Raw genomic sequence first — 25,410 nt, 5'->3', positions numbered from 1 at the left:
AAACTAAATGGATCACCACTCTTATTTGAGAAGAAATGTTTCAATATAAAAAAATTAAATTACAAATATGCAATTGTATTAATATTAAAAAAAATATTACTGTGATTATATGTAATTCAAACATGATTATTTGCTGCGGAAAGATGTTGATAATTTCTGTCGAAACATAAAGCACCACCCCACGTTGTCATCAAGATGTTGATAATTTGACTGCATCGGACTTTGCTTTATTTTTATTTCTTTATTTTTTGTCAACATATTTTCATTTATATTATAAAGTATCACAATATTTTTCCTTTGTTTTTTTTATGTAGATCATTATCAAATGAGATGGCTATAATAACGAAACCTTGAATTTTCTTTCCTTTGCAAATCCCTCGGAAAAAAAACAAGATAATCATTTTCCAACTAGGTAAAAACATACTATCTAAAAATGAAAAGGATGAAAACCTGAGACACATTTAACCATTAACAAATTGTTGGTTCGATTGGTGTTGAATTAGATTTTCTTAAATATGATCTGGAACTTGTGAATAGAAAAAATGGAATTAATTTGACTATAAATTATCACAAAAATCGATTAATACTTTATATTTGAGTTATATAAAAAAAAAACACGCTTTGTCATAGCTAAATCAGCCAACTATACCACATTCTTGTATTTGTTAGTTAGATTAATGCAAATTGATAACTATAACTGAAACTTAACATTTTAAAAATCTTAAAACACCAACTTGATACAAAAAAATATATAAATAAATAAATAAATAAAGATAAAGAACCCTTTTTTCTTTAACATTTTTCTTCCTTTGGTCAAACTCTATAGACTCCTTTACAAAAAAATTCGTTATGAAAAAAAAAATTCAGAAACATATTCCAGAAAAGGAGATTTGAAATGTAATTTTATAGGTAACCCATTTTATTTAAGGTTATTTTCGTCATTTTATATTGAAATTGGGTGCGGTGACATGGTGCAAAAAGTAATTGCCTAATGGGATACATGAAAAAAAAGCCTACATGTATGGTTCCTTTGTTTATTATGGACCATTGTTACAAATTTGGGGCAATTGCTTCCTGCACCCAACACTTTTGAACTTGCACCCAACACAATTGTAAAAATTCTAAAAGTATCCTTTATTCCGGAAATGAAAATCTAGAATTGAAAATAATGCATTCCAGAAAAATAGATCCAAAAGAGATTATTGTGTTCCGAATATAAAAATCCGAAAACAAAAAATCAAAATCACATTCCAGATAAAAAAATTCAAAATTGAAAAAAATTCATTTTGAAAAAATTTATCTGGAAGAGATTATTGTGTTCCGAAAAAAGAGATCTGGAATGTAATTTTATATGAACCCCATTTTTTTAAGGGTATTTTTGTCTTTTTTCTTTAATTGGATGCAGTGATATGGTGCAGGAAGCAATTGCCCAAATTTGGCTAATTCTCCCTGCACACCAATTATGACCTGCACCCAACACTGCAAAAAACGAATGTCTATTTTACCTTTATTTTTCTGGATATTTATATTCATAACACAAATAAGACACATCTGGATATACAAATTTAGAACTGAAATGTGTCTTTCGGATATAAAAATCCGCAGCATAATAATGTCTTCTAGATACTAAAATCTGGAAGCTTTTTTTTCATTCCGAATGTGAAAATTTAGAAAAGATGACCAAGGCAATTTGGAGTTTAAAAATAAATTATGTGTGCAGATCAAAATTTTGATCTGGTGTAGGGAGAATTAATCTACAAAATTTTATTATTACCACCAATATAGCTATTATTGGCCCAAATGAGAGACGTTGACATGAACCTATGAATTTGTCAACATATAAGTGATATGTTGTGAGAAAAATGTTGCATGTCTCGTGTTCCTGCTAGGGATATGAGACCGAAAGAACTATTGAAGGTTTCATCTTCTTCCTTTCTTCGGACATGTTGCTAAAGCTTCACTACGATCCTTCTGGCCTTCGTGTTATTTCTTCGGCTCTCGATCTCTCAATCTCAGGTGAATGCCAAATGGGGGAGGTACCTACAGAAGGCACTCCGACGCTCAAGTCAGTAAAGAAGGTATTCGGCACTCGGGAGTGTACCGTGATAATAACGTACCTTTCTTCTTGGAATGTGCTATTTATATTATTTTAATGGACTTATCTTATTGGATCTGATTAGTGGAAAAGATCACACTTACGGTCGTATTACCTAATTCTTAATGGTAGTTTAGCTTCAATGACCTTAGTTTGAGCGTTAATGAATTAAGTGTGTCGTTCGGCCTGACCGTCCATGGAGGTCTCGGTCAGCTTGGTTAAGGAGACCGAATCATGATAGTAATCGGTCGGTCCATGCCAGTACATGTCCCAAAATAGAAAGAAATTATGTAATGTTAAAAGTAAAAGTCATATAATCAACTCTTCAATATATATAGGTAATAAAGTGAGAAATAGAAAAACGGGAACAAACGAAGAACAAATTTCTCATGGGGCAGCAATGTAAAGGATTTAACCTACTAGCCATCATTTTCATAGTGCAGTAAGAGCTAATGGAATTAGAAGCAACATCAATAAAACCAGTCACATAATCTTTTATTAAACAACACATGTAAATATTTGTAGTTGTAATCTCTAATTGCAGAGATCTTGGTTATACAACAAAAACATGTTTCGTGAAGAGTTTTTTTTTTTTTTTGTCAAAACTAATAATACTTTTTGTAAAGGCTAGGGGTGAAATTAGCAAAACGGGTGTGAGAATAAGAAAACACTTATGAAATACCAATGCAAGAGGAAAATAAAAAGCCCAAACCAAGAATTGGTTTGATTCCATTTCCTCTCTGTAGTGTGGTTCACCTATTTCGCTCTTAACAAGAGGCTCTTGGATTCTGGGCAATTAGGTGAGAACACATTTGAATGAACTTTTCTTAATAAATATATTGCTTTATCTTTGGATTTTTTTTAGCCTTTAATTGCTATTTTTTCTGCATATAATATCATACTGAATTTGTTTTCTGGAGATAGGATAATGTTTTATTTATCTCTAAAATTCATATATATACACCTTTGGAAATGATTTTCTGTGCTTTGTTCATGGATGAAGCTTAATAGTGCATGAGTTTGTGAATAAGATGTATGTAAATCTTATTCATAGTGAAAAAAGAAGTTGAAGAGGACGCTGTAATAATCCACACACACACACAACTTGTCACAGACAATTCCATTTTTATGAAATGGAAGGGTTTTTTTAGGATAGTGATGCTCAGGAATTATTACGGCATATATAATCAGTCCAAGGAGACCTTGTTGGCGGTCTTAAGAGCCACGTGGTTGAAGAGGCCAACAAGTTGTTTGACATAATGTCTGAAAGAGTTGCACCAAATATGTGTATATTTTCTTTATGAACAATATGGATGTGAGACAGTGATCCCATGGGGTGCCTTTCAAATTGTTTGGCCATACCTCTGAAAATGTTGTATACTGTTGCTGAAAGATACCTGGGCGCTTGAGTACTGGATTGTATCAGGTCTCTGCCCAACACATGCAGCTGCTCTAATCTGTGGGATAGGTTTCGGAAAGAATAAAAAGAAAATTGATAAAAATAAGTATGCAAAACATGCAGTATCCCTGGTACTGCCTGATTTGTTTCTCATCTTCTGGGCATTGTCTTCAGCAGTTCCTACAGCTGATTCTCAGTCTAAACTAAGTTTATATTTTGTTCTGTATAATGCTTCTAGTTTTGGATCTGAAACCCACCTGTTAGTGCCCAGATACTATAATTTTGGTCTGGCCTTAAAGTCACTTAAAAATGTGATTTTTTTTCAAATTTAAATTTTAGTCTTTCTGACACATTCCCATGTAGTTCTGCATGCTCAATTGCAGCTTTGACGTTTTGAATAAAATGAATGTCTGCATGCGCTGGTGTTTAATGACTTTAAAGTTATTAGCTGTTCTATTTCTATATCTTAGTTGTTTAATTTTTAAATGTTCTTTGCTGGTATTGAAATTGAAGCTAGATGATTCTGACCATATTGAATCCTGGACTTTCAGTACAATGGTGGAAATGTACTAGTGATTATGTCAAGGATATCTAGTGATTATTGATTTAACCAAACAAATGAATGTCTTCAATATCAGTGTTTGATGACTTATTTGCTGTTCTATAACTATAACGTAGTTGTTTAATTTTCTATTGTTCTTTGCTGGCATTGAAGTTGAAGCTAGAGAAAACTGACCATGTTGCATCTTGGACTTTCGGTGTAATGGTGGAAATGTAAAGGATTGTGATTGTGAAGGAAAACATGTCAAGGATAGCTAGTGATTTTTTATTAGCGAGAACCCATTTAAGACATACTATTTAGGAGCTAATTTAGTAATTTACCTTAGATTGATTAAAAAATAACTTTTGCTCTGTCTTCTGCATTTCTAGCTCTGGGAAAAAAATTATTACCGTTAATCTGATTATGTGATCATAGAAATAGAACTGCTGCTTGAACAAAATTTCCTTACTCAAAGTGCTCCCAGCATGATAGAAATTACTAGCAAGCTTTGTATCTGTTTTAGATGTGTGCTTTCCAGATGGTAGATTTTTCTTCAGAGAATCTATTGAGTAGTTTCATATGTTAATTGAAGTTTATTAGTTATTTTCATTTTCATCAACTTTTTCTGTCATATTTATATTATTAAGATGCTACACCACCAACAATTAGTTTATGTTTCACTACTTGATTCTGTTCATGATATTTCCTATTGCACAATATTTCCAAATCATATATGATATTAGAATCAGTCAAGTCCAGTCCAATCTTGCTTTAGATTGAGAAAACGACAGTGATTGGTTTGTAGTTTGGAAAGTTGCAAACCCTTGTCTCTTCTAACCTTTGCCCAAACCATGGTCTGCAGTTTACCAACTGAAAACCAAACACGTTAAAGATGGCTCTACTTCATTGAGAACTTAATGTTTGGACTGACACTGTGACTTAACCTTCTCAATCTCTATCTAATGTAGCATTTGAGTTAGATTGTGTTTATTTTATTATATGATTTATTTCAAAAACAGCAGACAGGACAGGATGATGAAACTGAGCAGGTTGGATGTCTATTTCTGTAACCTAAGTGTTAATATAATGCAAATTACCTGTAATGAAAGACTAAATCCCATTTTCTTGTTTCATAATTATCACATGACAATGTAAATCATATTAAATTCATGATGTTACATTATTCTACTCAATTGATAATTCTTGTATATATTTTCTGTATCTTTTCAGTTCTTGATATAATGATTTTGTGATAGCCTGAAAAATAATATTTTACATTTATCAACTTTCCTAGGGAGGCGTTTTTTTCTTTGTGAGTGTGACTTTACTAGTCATTGATATAAGAAAGACTAATGGCACATTCATCAAGCTTGATCTCTATGGGCCTCAGTTTTGGTCCACTTCCTAAAACCAAAGTCAGTGTTTCTGGAAGGCTTGTCCTCAGATCTTCAGCAGGACTTCGCGTTCGGGCGGTGCAAGAAAATGGTGGACCACGAAGACTGGTGGACATCATCAGACTTGTGCCTGAGTTCTCAAGAAATTACTTCAGAAGTCCTTCTCGCAGGGCTCTGTTTGGTGGAATCTCCTTGCTGGGTGGATTCTATGTTGCACAAACAATCTCATTGTCTTTTGGAGCTCTAGGAGTCAATGATGTTATTGCTGCTGTCTTATGTGTTCTTCTTACAGAATATGTGACTAAATTCTATTACAGCCGACCAAAAGTTACTTTCCCAGTTGCTCTTCTCAACAACTTTAAAATGGGTTTCACCTATGGACTATTCATTGATGCCTTTAAACTTGCCAGTTGATCTTTAACATCAATACAACTAATCCAGATTAAAACCTGCATACTTAGCAGGTTACTCTCCAAAATTGGGTTGGTTCTGTTTAACCACCAAGCTTGTACGTGTCAGAACTGGTCAGCATATGAAATGCAACAAGTCATGATACATTGTACCTGGTCACACTCCAAAGTTTGTTTGCTTGTGTTAAATGTCAAACGCTTGTAAATGTTAGAATTGACCCTTGAATCATCCTTACATTCCCCTGTAAATCAACTCAGATACCAATTATTCTTCCCTTATATTTCTTCCAATTCCTTTGTAATATGTGTGGCTATTCTGGTCTTTTCACTATTCTGTTCCTGTAATGTTCTAAATATTCGTACCTCTGTATATTTTTGCCTCACAATGTTGGATTTTGAGCCTATGACACATTCTGATTACATTTTAGTGTGGACCTTCTTCCTAGGGAAGATAACCCTCCATGTGATGGATAAAATATGGAGTTATTAGGGTTTCTTTATATGTAGTCAATAGTCAAAAACTATTTCTTAGAAGTTTTTTTTCTGCTTTACAATTTAACACCCTACCATTCTATGGAAAAATTACATTCCTGGCTCTATTATGTTGCTCAAATAGTTGCAAACTAGCAGTTATTGAGGCACTTAAAGCAATTTCAAAGAAAAACAAAATTGTGACAATACTAATCGATAAACATAGATGGTGGAGATGTTTGGTCATCAAACCCATCAAAGTCACTGATGTTTCTGGTTTGTTGATATCATCTTTATGAATGTTAGGTGAGGGTATTAAAGCTCTGGATTTTTAGTCCTTATCAATGTCTTCCTATGAATCTTCTAAACTCAGGGTCCCAAAACAAATTGAGTTGACTATCTTCATTGCTTTGGGAAAAGAAGCTAAAAAATTTAGTAGAATATGTATATAGGGAAGGTAAACTAGTAGGGTATTAGTCCTATTTGGGGGATATTTATGTACTTCTACTTGCTATCCTTACTTTACTACTTAAATTTAGCAAATCAATAAAAGATATTAATTTTAAAGTAATTACAAATAAAATAAAATATTGTGTTGTATGTAAATATAAAGTTATCATTATTTGTAATCATTGACTTTTTTACCTTAATCTAGAGGGAATTGTAAACAAATTTAAATTTTATTATGAAACCATTCAAACATAACATTAAAAATATTATAACATAACATCAAAAGTGTTTAACCACAATATTAAACATAAATTACAATTTTAACTCAATCAAACATATATTATAATTAAATAATATTGTAATTACTTTTTAACGTAACTATTCTTAAATTTAAATTATAAAGAAAGAGGTGTGAGACAACTTAAGTACTATTGTATCTTTATTTACATTTATTCCTCTTAAAAGTTATAGATAAATATTCATCTCGTAACCATCTTTAAATAAACGATTATTTATTTTTATTATAATTATTTTTATAGGTACTGGTGTTGATTCTTTTCATTTATATGTATATACCGGCATCATATAATTGGTGGCTTCCATATTTAAGAACCTTATTTCTCCAACTTTGTTAAATAAAATATAAAGTATTACATATGTGAATTAAAATATTGTTAAAATTGTTCTTACCCAACCCAGTTGAATTTTTTTAAAGGATGATGTCATCATTGTTTATTAACCTTATTTCTCCAACTTTCTTAAAAAAAATATAAAATATTAAAGATGTGAATTACAACATTGTTAAATTGTCCTTATCCAACCAGCTGAATATTTTTTTTTCAGAAACAAGAATGATGTCATCCTTATATATTAACCTTATTTCTCCAACTTTGTTCAATAAAATATAAAATATTCAAACTACAACATTGTTAAACTATTCTTAAATCCTACCCAAGTATGAAACTTTAAGAAATACCAACACCACCAATGTCCAAGTCAAACTAACTCAACTTCATTCAAGTTAGTTCTGAACATGTTTTATATGTTTATATTTCTTATATACCTTCTCTTTTACTTATTTTCTTTCTCTTTTACCATAGATTTTTTTCTTAACAAAATTTGATAATCGATATAAATATTATACGTCATTCTTACCATAATCATATTTTTATTTTTTAATGGTGTACACACCTATAAAATCATTAAATAGAAATCAATTTTAGACACAAGTTTTAACTACTAATTAGGTAGATTATAAAGTTAATAGTTAAAACATTAGTATTTAATTAGATATTAATGTAAAAACTATTTAATAATTCTTCTGGAATAGTATGAAACAATTTTTCAACCATTAATAATAACATTAATTTTAAATAAATGTTAAATAATTAAATAATGAGTCTTAAGAATATTAAATAAATATTGAAATTTTATGATCATTGTCATTTTCAATCAATTAAATAAAAGAGTATGACCGTTTAATGCAGTACCTTGGATCATATGGTGTTCAACACACTGCATCAAAAGTCAACAAAAATAAAGCAGAGGTAGGGTTAGTAAATCTCAAGTTGTCTTACACGAATTCAATTACAAATGGAATAAAATAGTTCGTATAATGTTTGAAAAATTAAGGGGGATTTGTTCATGTTTAGGAACGATAATAAAAAAGAAATAAGAATAAAATGAATTAGAAAACATATTAATTCTCAAGTTTATTCAACGTTGAATCCTTTAACAATTGTTATATGTATCATTCATCTAATTTTCAAACAATAACGAATTAATCAAACAAGGATAAATCAATTCATTAAGTTATTCACCCGCATCCAAGCATATATGTATGAGAACTTTAGTCTTTTACCTCTTGAATTAAACAAACCAGAGCTGGTACAGAATTAAGAAAACTAGAAAAATAATTTTAATTAAAGAACATAATTAATTATTAATAAGTGTTCAAAAATAATTTCTAAGTAGAAATCAAAATTAAGAAAGATCATCTCATCTAGTGCAATTTGTTACAAAAATTGAAGAAGAGAACTAAATTGCGCATAACCTCAAAGCTAAATGTTAAATATCCAGATAATCAATCCAAAAAGGTTTATCATTCCATCCAGAGGTAGAACGGAAAGAATTACAAAAAAATAAAATAGAAGACTAATGAAAATGACGCAACAACTAGGTTAGAACGTCTCCTAGTGCAAAGTGTGTTGTGTATTATTATAGGTTTTCTCTTTCCTTCAAATTTTGGATTCTGATTTTGTTTCAGATTTTTGTTTCCAATATTCTTTTTCTCATATTTATAGATTTTTTTATGAGATTTTTGTAGATTTTATTCTCCAATTATTTTTCTCATACTTTTTTCATTTATCATTTAGATAATTTGTTTCCAATTCTATATTAGATAAGCGAATTGGACTTTGATTAATCAAACTCACTTTGATTAATCCAAAGCAGACAGTCCAACAAGTCAAACGAGTCATAAATAACCAATCTTTATAAAGCTCGTAATCCTAGCTTTCAAAAAGCATTTGAATCACTCAATCAATATAGTTCAAAATATCATCAAAGTAAAATAAGTAGATTAATGGTTTAAAAATATAAACTTACTCAATAATCTCATTTAAGGTCTAATTAAACCTAATTGGGTAAATTCCAATTAGAATAGTGAATTTGTTCTCAATAACAGTCCAAGAAAGTTAAGATTAAATGTTCTAAGTGTAAGTAAAAATATGTTCATCAACAAATAATATTAAATACAAAATATTCATGTTATATGCTATAAACTAAAATGCATAACTTGAATGTAATGACATCACTTTGATTTTTCTACTATACATTTTTATAATTTTTATTTCCTTTACATGTGTATTCATATTTTATTTTCATAATGAAAAAAACATCTCTCAATAAATATGCATGTATATTTTAATTGGTAGTAGAAATATATGTTTTATACAATAAAAAGAACTTGTTTTAATTTCATTAACAATCAAAATATGTTTAACTTTTAAACTTATGGAATGTTCTTTAAATGATTCACACATGATGATATTTATTGTTATGACATAGTGATATTATTTAAATGTCCATTTGATCACTTGTATGATAGAGTTATCCATTCAAACCATGTTCCATAGTTTGAGTAAGGAATAAGTTAAATTGATTATCTTTTATCTAGGATTTTAGGTGCTCAAAAGCTTATTACATACTCAAACAATAAAAAGTCATCATGAATCATGTTCTTAGAGAGTATGATAGTTCAAGCGTTAATGCTAATTGTCTCTACTTCAAGGATATATTCAACCGTCCAAACATCATCTCACAACTAGATCAATAAAGACTTAGTGTTAATTCTCTTTCCTTTAGAAGAAAGTCAATCGAGTGAGGATGTATCACTCAAACAACACCTTTCTATTTTTAAAAATGACATTTAAGTGTGCAAAATAAAAATATTATAATCCATTAATGAAAGAACCTATCTTGATAAAACCTATAATATTTAATATAAAATTTATAATATTTGAATGATAAATATTAAAGTGAATAGGAAATTATGAATATTAAATTGAATAAAAAATAAAGTTTATAAATACAAGTTAGATGTATATTTTTTAATTTATTCTAAAATCTTCAATTTTCTAAAACTTCATTTTCTCGACATTATCTTTAACTTTAAAGATATCATGAGGTCAAATCTTTGTCGGATCATGATCCAAAAGGAGTTGGTGGAGTGAGAATAGCATTGAACCAATTGGAATTTAGTTTTTGATCAATTTATTCAACCTTATGAATGTTTTAAATATTTTTCTTCTTTTATTCTGGAGGAAATAGCTAACAAGAGATGTTTTCTATACAATATTGATTGCGAAGCTAAAAACATATTTTTAGGATAAAAACATGTTTTAATTCAACTAAAAAGAGGTAATAACACTATTATACAAGATGGCAATTAATTGAAATGAATGGAGTATATGAAAATTATATGATAAGTGAATCATTAGTGTGTAACTATATGGTTATAATCTGTGATAAATAAAAAAATAGTTTGGTTGATGATTATAGAAGTGGAGGAAATTTTAGGGATTACTTGAAAATAGGATGATAAAGTGGGATAGGTCGTGCGGGTAGGTCTGTGGCCTGCTGAGAAAACTGTAGGGTGGGCTGTCTATTTCAATCCGCTAGTCCGCTTAGGTTTGTAACGCATAATTCGCGCGGGCCAAGTACGGCACAGGATGGACGATGGCTCGTTTAGGTTCGAACCGCATATCTTGTTACACATGTTTTGTGAGAATAATATTGTGAGGTTATTTACCTAATTTATCTAAATAAAAAAATTAATTTTATTCAAAATTTCTATTAAACATTTTATTTTTCATTAATTTAAAAAAAAGTATTTTTTTATGTAGGTAATCTCGCGGGTCAACCCTTATGCAGATAAGATTAGTAAAATCAGTGTATATTTTATGCGGGACGGGCCAACCCGATTCACATTTTACAAGTCAGAGCACACCTATACCAGACGAGCCAATCCACATTGACATACTTATAAAAAAAAATTGAAAATCGGAAACTTATATTAAATATCCTAAAATTCGTCTAGAGAAAAAACAAATAAATAAAATTATCAGGTTTTGTAAAATTCATTATATTTTGGATAACTTTATATGTGTATATATATAAAAGTTACAATATTTTTATTATAAAAATAAAAAATAAAGGTGTAAGTAGTTAAAGTTGGGTGAAATATTTTTATCCAATCCAATTAAACTTAATTATGCTGGATGGACATTTTTTCCATTTAACAACCTAATTCGATCATAATTAGATTGAGTAATTAATTAAAAAATATTTTTACTAACACAAAAATACCTAAAATAAAATATTTTAAACATTTTTTTAATTTTCATAAAATAACAGTAATACTTATAATGCATTTTTAAATATATTATTTATGTAATAAAATATAATTTTACAATAAAACTATTACACGATTAATATTTTATTATATAATTAAATTTAGTCAAATATTTATTTTGAAACTTATAAATTTGTTATTAACTTAATTTTCGAATTGACTAAAAAATCAATATAACCCAATAATCCAATTCATGAAAATATAATCTGGCTTATTATACAATTCACATGTGGGGTGCGACCCATTTACATCTATTTCATTTACTAAAAGAATTAACTTTATTTTATAGAGATTACTCATTCCTTTAAACTCAATAATTATTTTGTGAGTTAAGGTTTAAAATTCTTAAACTATTCATTATATATTTAAAGATTTTATTTGTTATATTTTTTATGTAGTCATCATAAAATAAATTTTCAAAATATTAAAAAAATTAAATATCACAATACTAATAAGACCACAACAACTTTAAGTGAATTTTAATAATAATATTTTTTAATCCATTGAAATAAAGTCAATTTCTACGTTCGAGATATAGTTATAACTCGATTTTACACATTGAAGGATTAAGGGAGAAAGATGTATTTAAATTGTTGTTGATTTCGACTTCTAAACTATATGAGACTATTACACATAGAGTAACAAGATCCCTAGTTGAGGACTAAGAGAACAATGTTTTGTCTTTAAAACCACTTTTCCATCTCCATAAACAACATCAAGTCCATTTATATGATATTACTAAAATTAATCAATACCTCGTATGTTGTGATTGACCATAGTAATATTATCTTAACCGATTTAAAGTTACGTGTGTTCAAACTTCAATTATAAAATAATTAATAATTATAAATTAAATTATAAAATAATTAATAATTATAAATTAAATTATAAAATAATTAATATTATAAATTAAATTATAAAATTAATATCTTGGTGAGACATTAGTTCACCATCATCCATATTATAGAAATTCATTTAATAATTATGCTCACAAGAACACTCTCTAAGTTTAGTAAAATCAACACAAATCCAAGTGAAACTCCAAGAATTTCAAACTATTTGTTCTATATCCACTTAAGTTCAGATAGAACTAAATATAATAGCTTTTACATGGATTTGTATTTTTTTTTTCTGAAAAATTCATGAGTTAGATTTTAGTACTCAACATTCATAAAGAGATAGATAAATTATTCATGAACATATATGGATTAGGATGACAAAAGTGAGTAATAAATAGTATTTATGATTATGATGGATGATTAATAAAGGGAAGTAAAAAATGTTAGCATGGTTTAATATAATTAACTTTTTGCTTTGTGTAAAAAGAAGATTAACTTTCTCTATTAATATTAAAGGTATTTTTATCTTATAGGACTCTCAAAATTAAATGATAAAAAAAGGTTGAAAAGCGTGATGCATTTGGAGACACGTGTCCGAGGTTGCTGTCAGCGCTGGAACGATGTGGTCCCCACACAGAGGCCACGCGTTTCGTGGATTTGTGCTGCTCAAGTGCGTGTCACGTGGGCCACATTTTTCTTTTGTTGGGTTCCTCTCAAGGGCCTTGATAACCTCACCCGCATCCCTCACCTCCGTTTCTCACAACGCACCCTCTCCCGCCACCGGTGCTGCCAGTTTCCCTCCTCCACGTGTCCTTGCTGACCCCACAGGTAGGTGACGTCATCATTACCCTCCTTTCTTGAAGCAAAAAGGAAAATATTTAAATAAAGGAAAATGAACTTTGAGGACTCAAGACTTAAAAGACCAAGACCCGAAGACTTTGAGAGTGTTGTGTTTGCTATTTTACCATTTTTCTTTTTTTATTATTAAATGTTTGTTTAGTTTTATTTATTTATTTATTTTAACTTTCCCTGTTATAATTGGTGTTGCTGCTATTAATTAATTTCTGGTGCTAATTTGAGAGAACTGTGTGTGTGAGAGACAGAGAGAGATAGAGAGAGAGAGAGAGAGAGGAATCAAGACAGCTCCTTTTGAATTTTCTATCAGAATCTGAGGACCCAAAATCTAGGGTTTTCTGTTCTTTCTCTTGGTAAGTGAGTACTCTGGTATTCTTGTCACTCGATTTTTCTCTCGATTGATTTGGGGGTTTCCTTTGATTGCGTGATTTGTTTCGGGCTGAGTCTTTTTGGGGATTAGGGTTTTTGGCTTCGTTCTTCCTGGGTGAATTTTTTGAAGATGGGTTGGAGAATTTGGTGACTGATTGAGTTGTGATGTGGGAATTCTTGAATGGAGTCACGAAAGGTTTATTTTTTCGTGGCGGGAAGGGGATTTTAGCAGAGGTAGGGTTGTTTGTGAATGTGGGGAGAATTGGGGGTTTTGGGGTGGTGTAAAGTGGGAAATTTGTTGAAATTTCCTGAAGCTGAGCTTCGTAGGTAGTGTGTGATTGGCTGTCTGGCACTGATCGACAGTTGGATAGCATATGTTGTTGATGTATGCTATGGTTTTCCTGTGCTTCTGTTTGGTTGTCTGTTTGACTAAATACGGCTTTAAAAAAATTTGGGATAGTGTTTGAGTTTTTGTTCCCCTGCTTTATATCATTTGACAAACGTTGTCTTTCAAGAATTTGGCAACTCTAAACAATTGTCTAGTGTACACAAAATGAATGATCCATCTTTGTAACTGTTAGTTGGTTAAGAAGGCTGGTTTGTTTTTATGATGAATCATGATCAATTTCGGTGGGGGTTGCTTTGTGGTTTTTATCATTTCCCCCTCTGAGATTGAATTTATTCTATTAAAGGTTATCAGTTTTGTTTTATTATTAGTTGGCTTTGTTTTAGTGTAAGGAATATGATTTTGTGTATCACTATGTATGTTGCTTTTGTAGGGATCTGTAATCATGCAGTCCAAGTCTGAAACTGCAAATCGACTGAGGTCAGATCCTCATTCCTTTCAACCTGGAAGTGTTTATTCCGAGCCTTGGTGGCGCGGTATTGGTTATAATCCCTTGGCCCAAACAATGGCTGGGGCAAATGCATCCAATTCGTCATCTCTTGAATGCCCTAATGGTGATTCTGAATCCAACGAAGAAGGGCAGTCTTTGTCCAATAGCGGGATGAATGAGGAAGATGATGATGCCACTAAAGATTCGCAGCCTGCTGCTCCTAACGAACCAGGTGCTTTAGAGTATCATTTAACCATTTGAATACAAATTATGGAAATGGAATTGGGGAGCATAATCAAATGAATTGGCACTTTTGATTTTATATATTTTAACTTTTCCATTCTTCTAAGTATTAATACGTTGTATTTTATTTTTCTTCCTTGCAGGAAATTATGGGCAAGAACAGCAAGGGATCCAGCATACTGCATCATCTGCTCCATCCATGCGTGAAGAATGCCTTACTCAGACACCGCAGCTGGAACTTGTTGGTCATTCAATTGTTAGTCTTTTCCTTGGTCTCATCACCATTTTAACATTTAGACATGGTTCAAATATTGACGACTTAGTTCAATAGCATAAATTGTTACTGACTCATGCATATCATTTTATAGAAAATCTGTGGTAGAATTTATAGTTGCATGTTTTTTTGGAATGGATTAGACTCTTTAAATTCTTTGATACAGGCATGTGCTACAAATCCTTATCAAGATCCGTATTATGGGAGCATGATGGCAGTTTATGGTCACCAGCAGTTGGTATGTAATTAATCTTGTGCTAATACGTTATTAAGGTTATTATTACACATATAGGTCATAGTATAATAGTTACTGATTTGCAATTTCCTCAAATTGGTCTAATAAGAAATAGGGTTAGTATATAATCTTGAAGATGTTCTTGTAATAACGGTAAATTTGTTTCATTCTGTTTGGTCTATTCTCTTGTTTAAAGCATTGGTGATATTTGGATAACAGATAACTAACAAAATGATATTTTTTACCATTAGGGATATCCTCCTTTTATAGGAATGCCTCATGCCAGAATGCCTTTGCCCCTTGAGATGGCTCAAGAGCCTGTATATGTGAATGCCAAACAGTACCAAGGAATTCTGAGGCGAAGACAAGCCCGTGCTAAAGCAGAACTTGAAAGGAAGCTAATAAAATCTAGAAAGGTAGGATCTAGTTTGCCTTTGTTATTTTACCTACCATTTGAACAAGTGATATCTAACCACATTTTACGTGAGATTTTTTTCAGCCATGTTTCCTTTTATTACTTGTGTACTAAACCTTATTACTACCTGCTGATCTAAAAAGTAAAATCATTTGGATATGAATTAATTTTAACTAATCTATATGTGAAGGTTTTCTACCAAAGATGCAATGAAAGTAAAAAAGAAGCGTACCTCATGAATGTAATTCTGTATGCCGAAGGGTTAATATGCTCATGAACACTGAACATGTTTAGATGAAAAAAATTTGGTATGTGAGATTCCTGTTGTGATGTTGTACCACATGACCATATTTCATTATGTGTAGGCCAGGATCCTTGTGCATCAATATCAATTGCAGTAATGTCCATGACTATGCTGAATTAATGATGTTGTGATAAATTCCAAATTGGAAGTTGGAACTGTGAAAATATTTGTGAACGTCTATTGCCTAATAGTCTGAATCATAATAAATGTAAATAAGGAACAACTTCCAATATATTGTTTGCTAGGATCTGTTATTGTTGCAGTCTTAAGGAAGTCAGGAGTCTGGTAAAAAAAATAAGCATTCCAATGCAGGCAGCGGAAAACATTGTGCATAAACGTTAACAAACTTGTTATAATTTATGTTGGAAATATTCTGTATTTATTATAGACATGTATGTAATCTTTAGTAGAGGAAATAAAATATTCTCTGTTGATGCATAATGAATGTATTGAATGACTCTATATAAACTCACTTCACGATTTTCATTCCAATCTATCTGATTTCTCTCGTAAGAATCTAGTATCTCCTATAATGATTTTGCAATATTAACTTCTGTGGACTCCTCTCTAATTTTGCCGTTACATTTATTTTTACACGTTATCAGTGGTAAACATTATATGCAGTTAACTTGATATAAACAGTAATATGTTTGAAACTGAAAATCAAATCAGGAATGAAGTAGCTTATTCTTTTTACTTGTTGAAAATAATGGTTTGGATGAGACATGGGATTTGGTTCTACTTGTGCCACTGTCTTGTTTGATCTTTTCTGGATCACTATTGGGGGCCTGTGCTAACATCTATGTATCACAGCCATATCTTCATGAGTCTCGGCACCAGCATGCTCTGAGAAGGGCAAGGGGTACCGGAGGACGATTTGCAAAGAAATCTGATGCTGAGGGCTCAAACAACTCAGGCAAGGAAAAGGATAATGGTACTGATTCTGTCCTATCATCACAGTCAATTAGTTCATCTGGTTCTGAACCTTTGCATTCTGACTCTGCGGAAACCTGGAATTCTCCTAACATGCAACAAGATGCAAGAGCAGCAAAAGTACACAACCGGTTCGAAGCACCTGGTTACCAAAATGGCAGTGGCGCTTACCATAATCATCACGGTTTGCAATCTTCAGTGTATCATTCATCCTCAGGTGAAAGAGTGGAGGAAGGGGACTGTTCAGGTCAGCAACTAAACCACAATTGATGGGGGGTTAGAGGCCGAGGTTGGTTTGTATCCTAGAGACATATTGGTGGAATACCTTGGTTATCTGTAAACATCCTTGGCAATATATGTGCCAAGCGGCAAATCATTCTTGGCTTTGTTCTTGTGTTTGTGGTGTGAATGATATTATGGGGGAGCGAAAAGAATGATTGATTATTGATATTTGTGATTTCTGTTGAAGTCGGTCAATCAATCCTTCATTCTTTTCTCATTTTAATTTTGTACAGTTTTATAGTGGTTAGTCAACTCCAACTTCAACCAACTTGGATGGATGATGATCAGGTTAGAAGAAACAAACTCTTGATGTACAACACTCTGTTTGACTGGTTTATTCTGTAGTTCAACTGGTTGTTAATGTTAACATGATAAGACGTCATAGGATAATGAACATGCTGTTAGTTATTACACCATTTGTTCGCCTTTGTTTTATTTTTTCGCTTGTCATTGTTCTATTGAAAATTGAATTTTCATGAATGAAAAAGTAATATTTCTGGCTATTCAAACGTAAGTTTGGTCTTGTAGAAGTGAGCAAGAGATACTCATCTAATTATTCTTGTATTATAATATAAGTGGGGAGTATGTTCGAAGGGAGAAAAAAGATGATTTTATCTAAACTTTAAGCACTACATTTGATTCCTTGTGGTCACAGCCTGTGGGACAAATTTATTCATTTATTTTTCCATTTAAATATTAAAATAAGATCCTTGAGTTAAAATGTTATCCATTAATTGAGTTTAAAAGTCATGAAAAGTATGATTCCCTTGTTTTACAACTAAAGTGAAGTAGTCCTCTTTAATAATGCTTTTCAATGAAGAAAAGGTCAATGTGGTGCTCATTCTGGTGGTGGTGCGTGTGATTTCTCCACTTGCAGCTTTGCATAGTCATTTTGGGGGTAATTTGGTTGGTATAAACGCATGTAATAGATTAGTGAAGAAAAAACTAAAAAATGGATCCACATTCCTCGACACTTGAAATTATTAAAACTACAATAACACAAATAATGATTTTTACCATACAATAAATATTAATGTTATTCGAATAAAATTATTTATGAACAGATAAGTTCTGAATGTTCATAGCATGAATAACTTCTCAAAAGACAAGTTCTTAAAAGTTCGGTCATATATTCCTTTCGCTAAAATATGGAAATCATCTAATTGGTTAATATTGAAATTATCAAACCTATTTTCATCCTCATTTCTAATCTTCATGACAAATTGGTTAACAAAAACTAGTTAAATCCAAAGGACTAGTTTACAAGGAAATTAACAGTTTCAGAAACTGAAGTACATACACGTACTTTTAGGATTCAAATCAGACTATTCAAGGACAAAATTAACATTAAAGTGTTAATTTATAAACAATTTATTAATAATCACATTTTCCATTATTTATAAACAGGTGTTTTCCGTTGAATAATAACTGAGTCCTCATTATAGTTTGCTCTATAAAATAAAATAAATATTATACTCTCTCCCTATAAAATTTAATCTTGATTTTAAATTAGTACATTTAAAATATTTCTTACCCATCAGACAGAAAATAACATCTGCCATTTACTTGGGCGTGCGCATGAGAAGCACGTCGAGGAAGAAAAATAATCCTTTAAGAGCATCGATTTGAAAGAGAACCACTTTTATGTTATTATTTCATACATGGTACTTTTACACTCAAAAGGAAAATTGTGAACTAGTCACTAAATATATTTCATTTAGGTATATATGATTAACCTTTAATCATGCTGTTTATCTTCATCCACATCCTCTATCACTTCTTCGGTATTATTATATTGTTCCATGAAACTATTTTCATCATCACTATCAGCTGCACGCTCTGCTCCAGTTTTGCCAGCATCAGCAGACCCTGTGGCATTAGCCACATTTTGCTGCTTATCCATCATCCCAGACAAGGCTAAAGTTGGAGACCATTCAAGAACATCGTCAATGATGTTAGATACCCTCTTGTGGTACCTGCATAAAACCAAGGCAACATGTTGTAGCAGTTAAGAAAAGACCAACAACAAATAGTTTGTCTTTCCATTTCATGGATTTGTTTATAGATGCAACTGAAAAGGAATTTAAGCTGAGTTTGAGTTTATGATTATTTTTCTGCCAGAATGTGAAAGGATATATATATATATATATAATTTCATCCATTGTGTTTGTGTTTAGGGCTTACCTTGCTCTGGCAGCTTCATCAGGTGCATGATGCCTCAGCAATAATATGAACAGCACAGCTACCCCAGCATAGAAAAGCCTCGTTGTCCACTTGGGCTTCTCCTCTTCATCTTTCTGAGGCCAAAATCTAAACAACTCCCGAAGTGTTGCTTCCTCGGCAAGGATGTTAGGGAAAAACCAGATTCGCTTTCCAAGAGTGATATATAACACGCCAAATATTGCACCTCTTACTATAACATTAAAAAGAATTCATGAGGCCCGTGGAAGCACTGAACCAGAATGTGGCGCACTTAATAAAGCATATTTCAGACAATAATCAAAATCCAGTTCTAATAAAAAAGTTACAGCTGCCGAGAGCACAAGAAGTTAAAGGAAATATATCGTATTCCTTGAGAATCTAACAACTATTACAATATATGCATTCCAGAAGTCAACAAGTTACGATGTGCATAGCAACCAAATGGCGAAAAATAGTTGAAAAAAACAACTTAAAAGTAAATTTGAAAAGGCTTGTCAAAACCCAAAGCCAAGCAAAATAAACGATGATGGAATTCTCAAATTTCACACGTCTAAAAGCATCAGGATTTCAAGCCATCTAATTCATAGAGGGGGGGGCATATATTTTTCTGTGTAGGGCAATAATTATTCAATAATAAAAATTCACTGCAGCAGATGTATTTTTTACATACATATCTCCATTATTATTGAAAAATGACCCTTGTATCAGTTTAGCATTAAAAAACATCAACCTCCCTTATTTGCCCTTATTTTCACAAACATCCCACCTCTCCCAAAACTCATAAAAACCCACTCGAAGTTCAAAGGAACAGAAACCTATTATAAAAATGTACTCTGTACAAACATTTCCCAGATTTTACTAACGTATCACAAACTCTCCTTTTCATGAGACTTGTGAGATATTACAATATTGATACTCAAGAATAATAGAGTCTTTTATTATTGTATTCTTTAGACAATTCAAATTTCAAACTAAGTATTGAGATTCCTCTTCCTCATTCGAGGACTAAACCTCTAGAATTGTAGTCATGATAGATCAATTTCCAATCGCCTAGCGTGAAAGGCTTCTTTTCGCTTATCATAATCATATAGTTATTAACATGTTCTAATTTCCTAATGAAAGCTTTTTCACTCCTATTATTTAAAAAAATTATATTAACATGTTCATATCTTCTCTTAGAAAATGAACTTTATCTCAAGCTCATAAAACCGACTTATTATATGAGATTTGTTCTCAGTCTTATACTATAATTTGGTCATGTCTATAATAGATGTGAGATCTTCAGAATATCCCTCACACTGACAATTAGACATATCAAGTGTGTGACTAAATATTTATGGGTAACCCGATACTGAGTGATACGATAGGCCCAACAACAAATATCACTAGGATAGACTTATACAATCTTAGAAAGTAGACTTTAAACCCAATTGAACATCACAAAACTGGCTTATAAAATGAGGTTGCTAACACTTATATACTATAATTTGGTCCCATCTCTAGTTGTGAATCTTGAACATCTTTATTTTTTTTTTAAATTGTGCTATTTAGCACTGTTATAGTACTATAGCTAGTTCATTCAACACAGACACTAAAGTAACTTACTTCATGAAGAAACTAGCCAAAAACAATCAAATATTAAAGGAAAGGAAAACATACTCAAAAGTAGAGAGAGGATGAGGAACAGGATCCCAGCGCATGAGTAAAGTATCAATAGTTTGCAGCGATGAGGGTACACGGGGAATAAGCAAATAGCCAACGTTAACACAGGCCAGAAAAATGAGAGGAGTGTCTGCCAAAGTGGATGGCGTTTTGCAAACGTCCATGCAAAGAAAGCATCATTTTCAGAAAATTCTTGTTCTTGCTGAAGACAAATAAAATTTTGTTAAATTCAAGCACAAAAATAAACCTAATCACATAAACTGCGGCAGAGAAAAAACCATACATTATGATAATTTTAACATAGGAAATTAACTTAAACTACATGAATACCTTACAATGTCATATATTTCTTCCCTGAAGTTGTTTTCTTTATTTGTTTCCAAGATTAAAAATATACTGAATTGCAATATTTAAGATAAAATACAATTGCTTCATACACATATAGGTAGCAATAGAATATACTTATCTATGAATGCACCACCAACTTATTACATAGAAATTGAAAAAACAAACACCCACTAATGCAAACATACCTATATTAGATAAAACCAAAATGAATATATCAACACCACAAAAAATTGAATGATTCAATAAGCAACATAGTTATCAATCTAGGACAAAGCACATAGCAGCTGACCACAAAAATATTGTAGCAGTGTAGCGCATAGTGGAATGTGGCACAAAACAAATGGAATTCAGCCAGCAACAGAAGAAAATGTTGCAGCCACCGGGAAAGGATGACAGTCAACCGAAAACTGTCAGAGAAGAGGCCCCTAATAACAGTGGGTGGGCATCCTTCTAAGCTCAGTGTGCGTGCTCCAAAACTGAGATTGGGAAACCATAAAAGACCTATCTTTCATTTAAGGTTGGAAAAAGGAGTAAAATATTATTTGACCACCTAAAAACCCAAAAATGGCACTGGAAAGAGGCAAAACATTCTACTCTGTTTTTTTAGTAGAAGCCTAAGGATGAGCCACTCCACAACAGCCCTACAGCACCAATATTGATAACTATGAATTTATCAAGCTATCCATTTCTCAAAATAGCCGAAATAATCATATCAGACATAGGCAAACCAAAGGTCCATTTAGAGTGACCAACACTTTCCAACTTGGAAAGTTTTCCCATTGACTTTCCCTTTTTACATTCGAATTCTTACCACATGTAGTTCTCTTAAAAGCTTTCAATCAATTTATCTTAGACTCTTCCCATAAACCGTTCTCAGTTCCACCCCTCATCCTGTAGAAGTGATCTGAGAATTTTAACATCAAGACTTGAAAAACTTAACCCACCCACCTGCCCGGATAGCAATAAAAAAAAGGGTTCGGTTAACAGCTTGCGGGGGTAAAAAAGAAACGTCAAACAGGACAATAATGCCGAGCGAGAAATTTCTGAGAAATTGACAGACTACATTCAAGCACATACATGTTGAGCTTTCTGATATAATTATTGCAACTCAATAATTGCAAAAAGAAGGCTCAAACCAAGAGTTAAAAAACACTTACAGGGAAAATTTCCAAATGTGCAGGCCAGGTAGACAACTTTTTCTTCCCAGGACGAACAGTTTTTACAACACGATCACAGCGCACTAAAAGATTTTTCCCAAGTAGAATGTTGGCAATCTCCTCTGTCTCTAAATTCCTATCTGATTCTAGAATATCCTTGACCTCTGGATTGTTTTTCAAGAAGCTCACAAAATCCTTCCCTCTAAAATACTCAACACGAGTCTCCTGTAGAACAGCCCATCTCGAAACCAATTCCTTGTGGTCTCTAACCTTCTCAGCAAACACCTGGAACACATCTTTCTTGACAGCTTGCTTCTGAAAACAAAGAAACCCCAGTTCAGTCACGAAATAACAGAAACAGCTGTTTTCATGCTAAATAAAACAGGCGAAATAACATAACCAAAAAACAAGGTTCAATTGAACATGACCCGCATAATGACAAACTACAAAAGGGAACAGAAAAAAAAAATACATTTCAGCATATATCAAGCTTAAATCAACAAAAAAATCTACACACACCAGATCAAATGTCAATAAAAACTCCACCTCGCTTCCCAAATTCTCTTTTTCCATTAAACACACTAGTGAAATTGAAAATGAAAAAAAAAATGTTACAATCACAGCAAAAACCCTATTTGGAGAAACGCAAAAAATTGAGCTGAAAACATGGCACTATCACATACACTCACGACAAACAGTCCAGTGCTTATCGTTGTTCCGCGGTTCCAATCAGTACATTACCGAAACCCAAACCCCAAAAAAATTGAAACCCAAAATTTGATCCGATGCGTTTTGGTAGCAACGAAAATGAGAAGAAAAGGCGTAGAGTGAGATTAACAATGAGAGAAATATAGCAGATAGAGGAAATTGGAAGCGGAAAATTGAAGAGGGGAAATGGAAACCCTAACCCTAGGAGGGACGTCGGAGGTGGGATCTGGTGCGGAGGAGCGTCGGAGCCTCTTCTTGTCACCTGCGCCTCCCGAAGACTTCTTCATTTCGTTGTCTCTGTTACCCTACTCTCTTCTCTCTCTCTCTCTCCTATTTTTCTAACATTTTATTCACAACTCTTGTGAATCTTTAGATTCAAGTTATATATGTCCAAAAAGAAAATCTTAAAATTCAAGTTTAATTTAATTAAATTTGTTAACAAATAAACTTCTATTTATTTATTTATTTATTTACATGGATGCTGATAACAACATATTTTAATTAGTTGGATATTGATGTAACTAATACCTAACATTTTAAATTAGGGATGGGATACATTATTTTGAATTTTCATTAGTGTGTTTAATGTTGAAGAAAAAAATGCATGTTTTTTTTATAAATGTTTTATAACATTATATATTATTTATTTTAATTTTTATCAAAACAATAATTTAGATCAAATAAACAAAATAGGAGTGTTTACTCGTTATTTTATGCCTATTTAATCTGATCCAACTCAATTGAATTGGATCTTATTTATGGTTGATAATCTGATCCAACTCAATTGAATTGAATCTTATTTATGGTTGATCAAATTCAAACTAATTTACTGAAGTACGATTTTGGTAATGAGTTATGAAGTTCAAACACTTCTCTTAAACGATGTGTTTGTGTCAGATACATGTTTCAGATACGGATACTTGTATTACATTTGTAAGACATGTATTGGTGAAGTGTCTAATTTAAAAAATATTTGTTAAATTTTTTATAATTTTAGTACGAATTTAACACAATTTTAAAAATGATAAATATATTAATTTTCTGAAACCTCAAACTTATAGTATAAAATTTTATTGTGATTATAAAAATAATAGAACAAATTTTTTGAATCAGTCATGAAAAAACATTTTTCTGCTAAAAAAAACTGAAACATACTTAATACATATAAATATTTATTGTCAATTATAAAATGTATAGATTTGTATCATGTATCTTATATTTTATAAATTATACGTATTTTTGTATTTGTGTTTCTATGTGCTATATATGTAATAAGTTTAGCATGACTCACTTAAGAAATACTCTAAACTCACTTTTGTATCACCGGATTGTATTATATTTCTCATTTCATGTCTTGAATTGGTTTGAATAAACTTGTTATGAATTGGTTTATTGATCTACTTGAAAATCTTGAATAAATTTTAACAAAAAATTATATTATTTTTTAATTAAATTGATACTTCAAAATTATAATAAAAGAATTTAAAATTTTGATTCAACTGAGATAACATAATCCAAGCCGTTTAAGATTAAGTTGTGCTGGATTGAGTTTGGTTGAATTGAGTTCAACAAAAAACATAAAAATATAATTCAACTCCACCATAATAAAATATAAATCTTATTTTTATTGAAAAATAATAAATATGAATTTGTATTTTAAAAATAAAAAATATATTTAATTAAGACTCTGTTTATTGAAATTTTTAATATTGATTCATTATTGTTTAACAAGGTGAGTTAATTTAATCACATTATCATAATTAATTTAATTTCAGAAAAATTAGTTGATTTAATTAGTAAGATTAATTTTATCAATATATTACTTTAAAATAACTCTTTATTTATCAATATATAAAGAACAATATTTGTTTAACAACTTCTTTAGATTAATTTTAATCAGATTGATGAATTTTCACACGTAGATTATTTGATATAAAAATTCAATACGATTCTAAAAAATAATAATTTCTTATTTCCTACTTAAAAACTTTAAATTAAAAGTGAATGTTTATTTTTTTTTTATAAACTTCTATTTAGAATAGTTCCCACATTAATTAATTTTAGATTTAAATA

The 25,410-nt window shown here is 31.1% G+C and overlaps 3 protein-coding genes across 4 annotated transcripts; 2 read left to right on the top strand and 1 right to left on the bottom strand.

Annotated features, from left to right (window-relative positions):
- The first annotated feature begins 2,777 nt into the window (after positions 1 to 2,777).
- LOC137831413 (uncharacterized protein ycf20) lies at positions 2,778 to 6,243 on the top strand. Its single transcript, XM_068639082.1, has 2 exons — positions 2,778 to 2,895; positions 5,330 to 6,243. The coding sequence occupies exon 2, from the start codon at positions 5,388 to 5,390 to the stop codon at positions 5,841 to 5,843; it is 456 nt and encodes a 151-aa protein (XP_068495183.1). The 5' UTR covers positions 2,778 to 2,895; positions 5,330 to 5,387; the 3' UTR covers positions 5,844 to 6,243.
- A 7,155-nt stretch (positions 6,244 to 13,398) lies between these two features.
- On the top strand, positions 13,399 to 17,676 carry LOC137831412 (nuclear transcription factor Y subunit A-1). 2 transcript variants are annotated; one of them, XM_068639080.1, is made up of 6 exons: positions 13,399 to 13,722; positions 14,518 to 14,806; positions 14,961 to 15,073; positions 15,258 to 15,329; positions 15,578 to 15,742; positions 16,859 to 17,676. In XM_068639080.1, the coding sequence occupies exons 2-6, from the start codon at positions 14,530 to 14,532 to the stop codon at positions 17,246 to 17,248; spliced, it is 1,017 nt and encodes a 338-aa protein (XP_068495181.1). In that variant the 5' UTR covers positions 13,399 to 13,722; positions 14,518 to 14,529; the 3' UTR covers positions 17,249 to 17,676. The 2 variants fall into 2 exon arrangements, with proteins under 2 accessions (XP_068495181.1, XP_068495182.1); XM_068639081.1 differs by having other exon boundaries at positions 13,580 to 13,726.
- A 1,208-nt stretch (positions 17,677 to 18,884) lies between these two features.
- LOC137831411 (translocation protein sec62) lies at positions 18,885 to 23,711 on the bottom strand. The gene is made up of 5 exons (XM_068639079.1): positions 23,538 to 23,711; positions 22,630 to 22,944; positions 21,122 to 21,326; positions 19,445 to 19,673; positions 18,885 to 19,236 (listed from the first exon to the last, which is right to left on the bottom strand). The coding sequence occupies exons 1-5, from the start codon at positions 23,622 to 23,624 to the stop codon at positions 18,999 to 19,001; spliced, it is 1,074 nt and encodes a 357-aa protein (XP_068495180.1). The 5' UTR covers positions 23,625 to 23,711; the 3' UTR covers positions 18,885 to 18,998.
- Positions 23,712 to 25,410: the final 1,699 nt, after the last annotated feature.

The sequence above is a fragment of the Phaseolus vulgaris genome, chromosome 6 (assembly GCF_000499845.2).
Source record: "Phaseolus vulgaris cultivar G19833 chromosome 6, P. vulgaris v2.0, whole genome shotgun sequence".
Lineage (NCBI taxonomy): Eukaryota > Viridiplantae > Streptophyta > Magnoliopsida > Fabales > Fabaceae > Phaseolus > Phaseolus vulgaris.
This window is presented reverse-complemented; position numbering and strand designations above follow the sequence as displayed.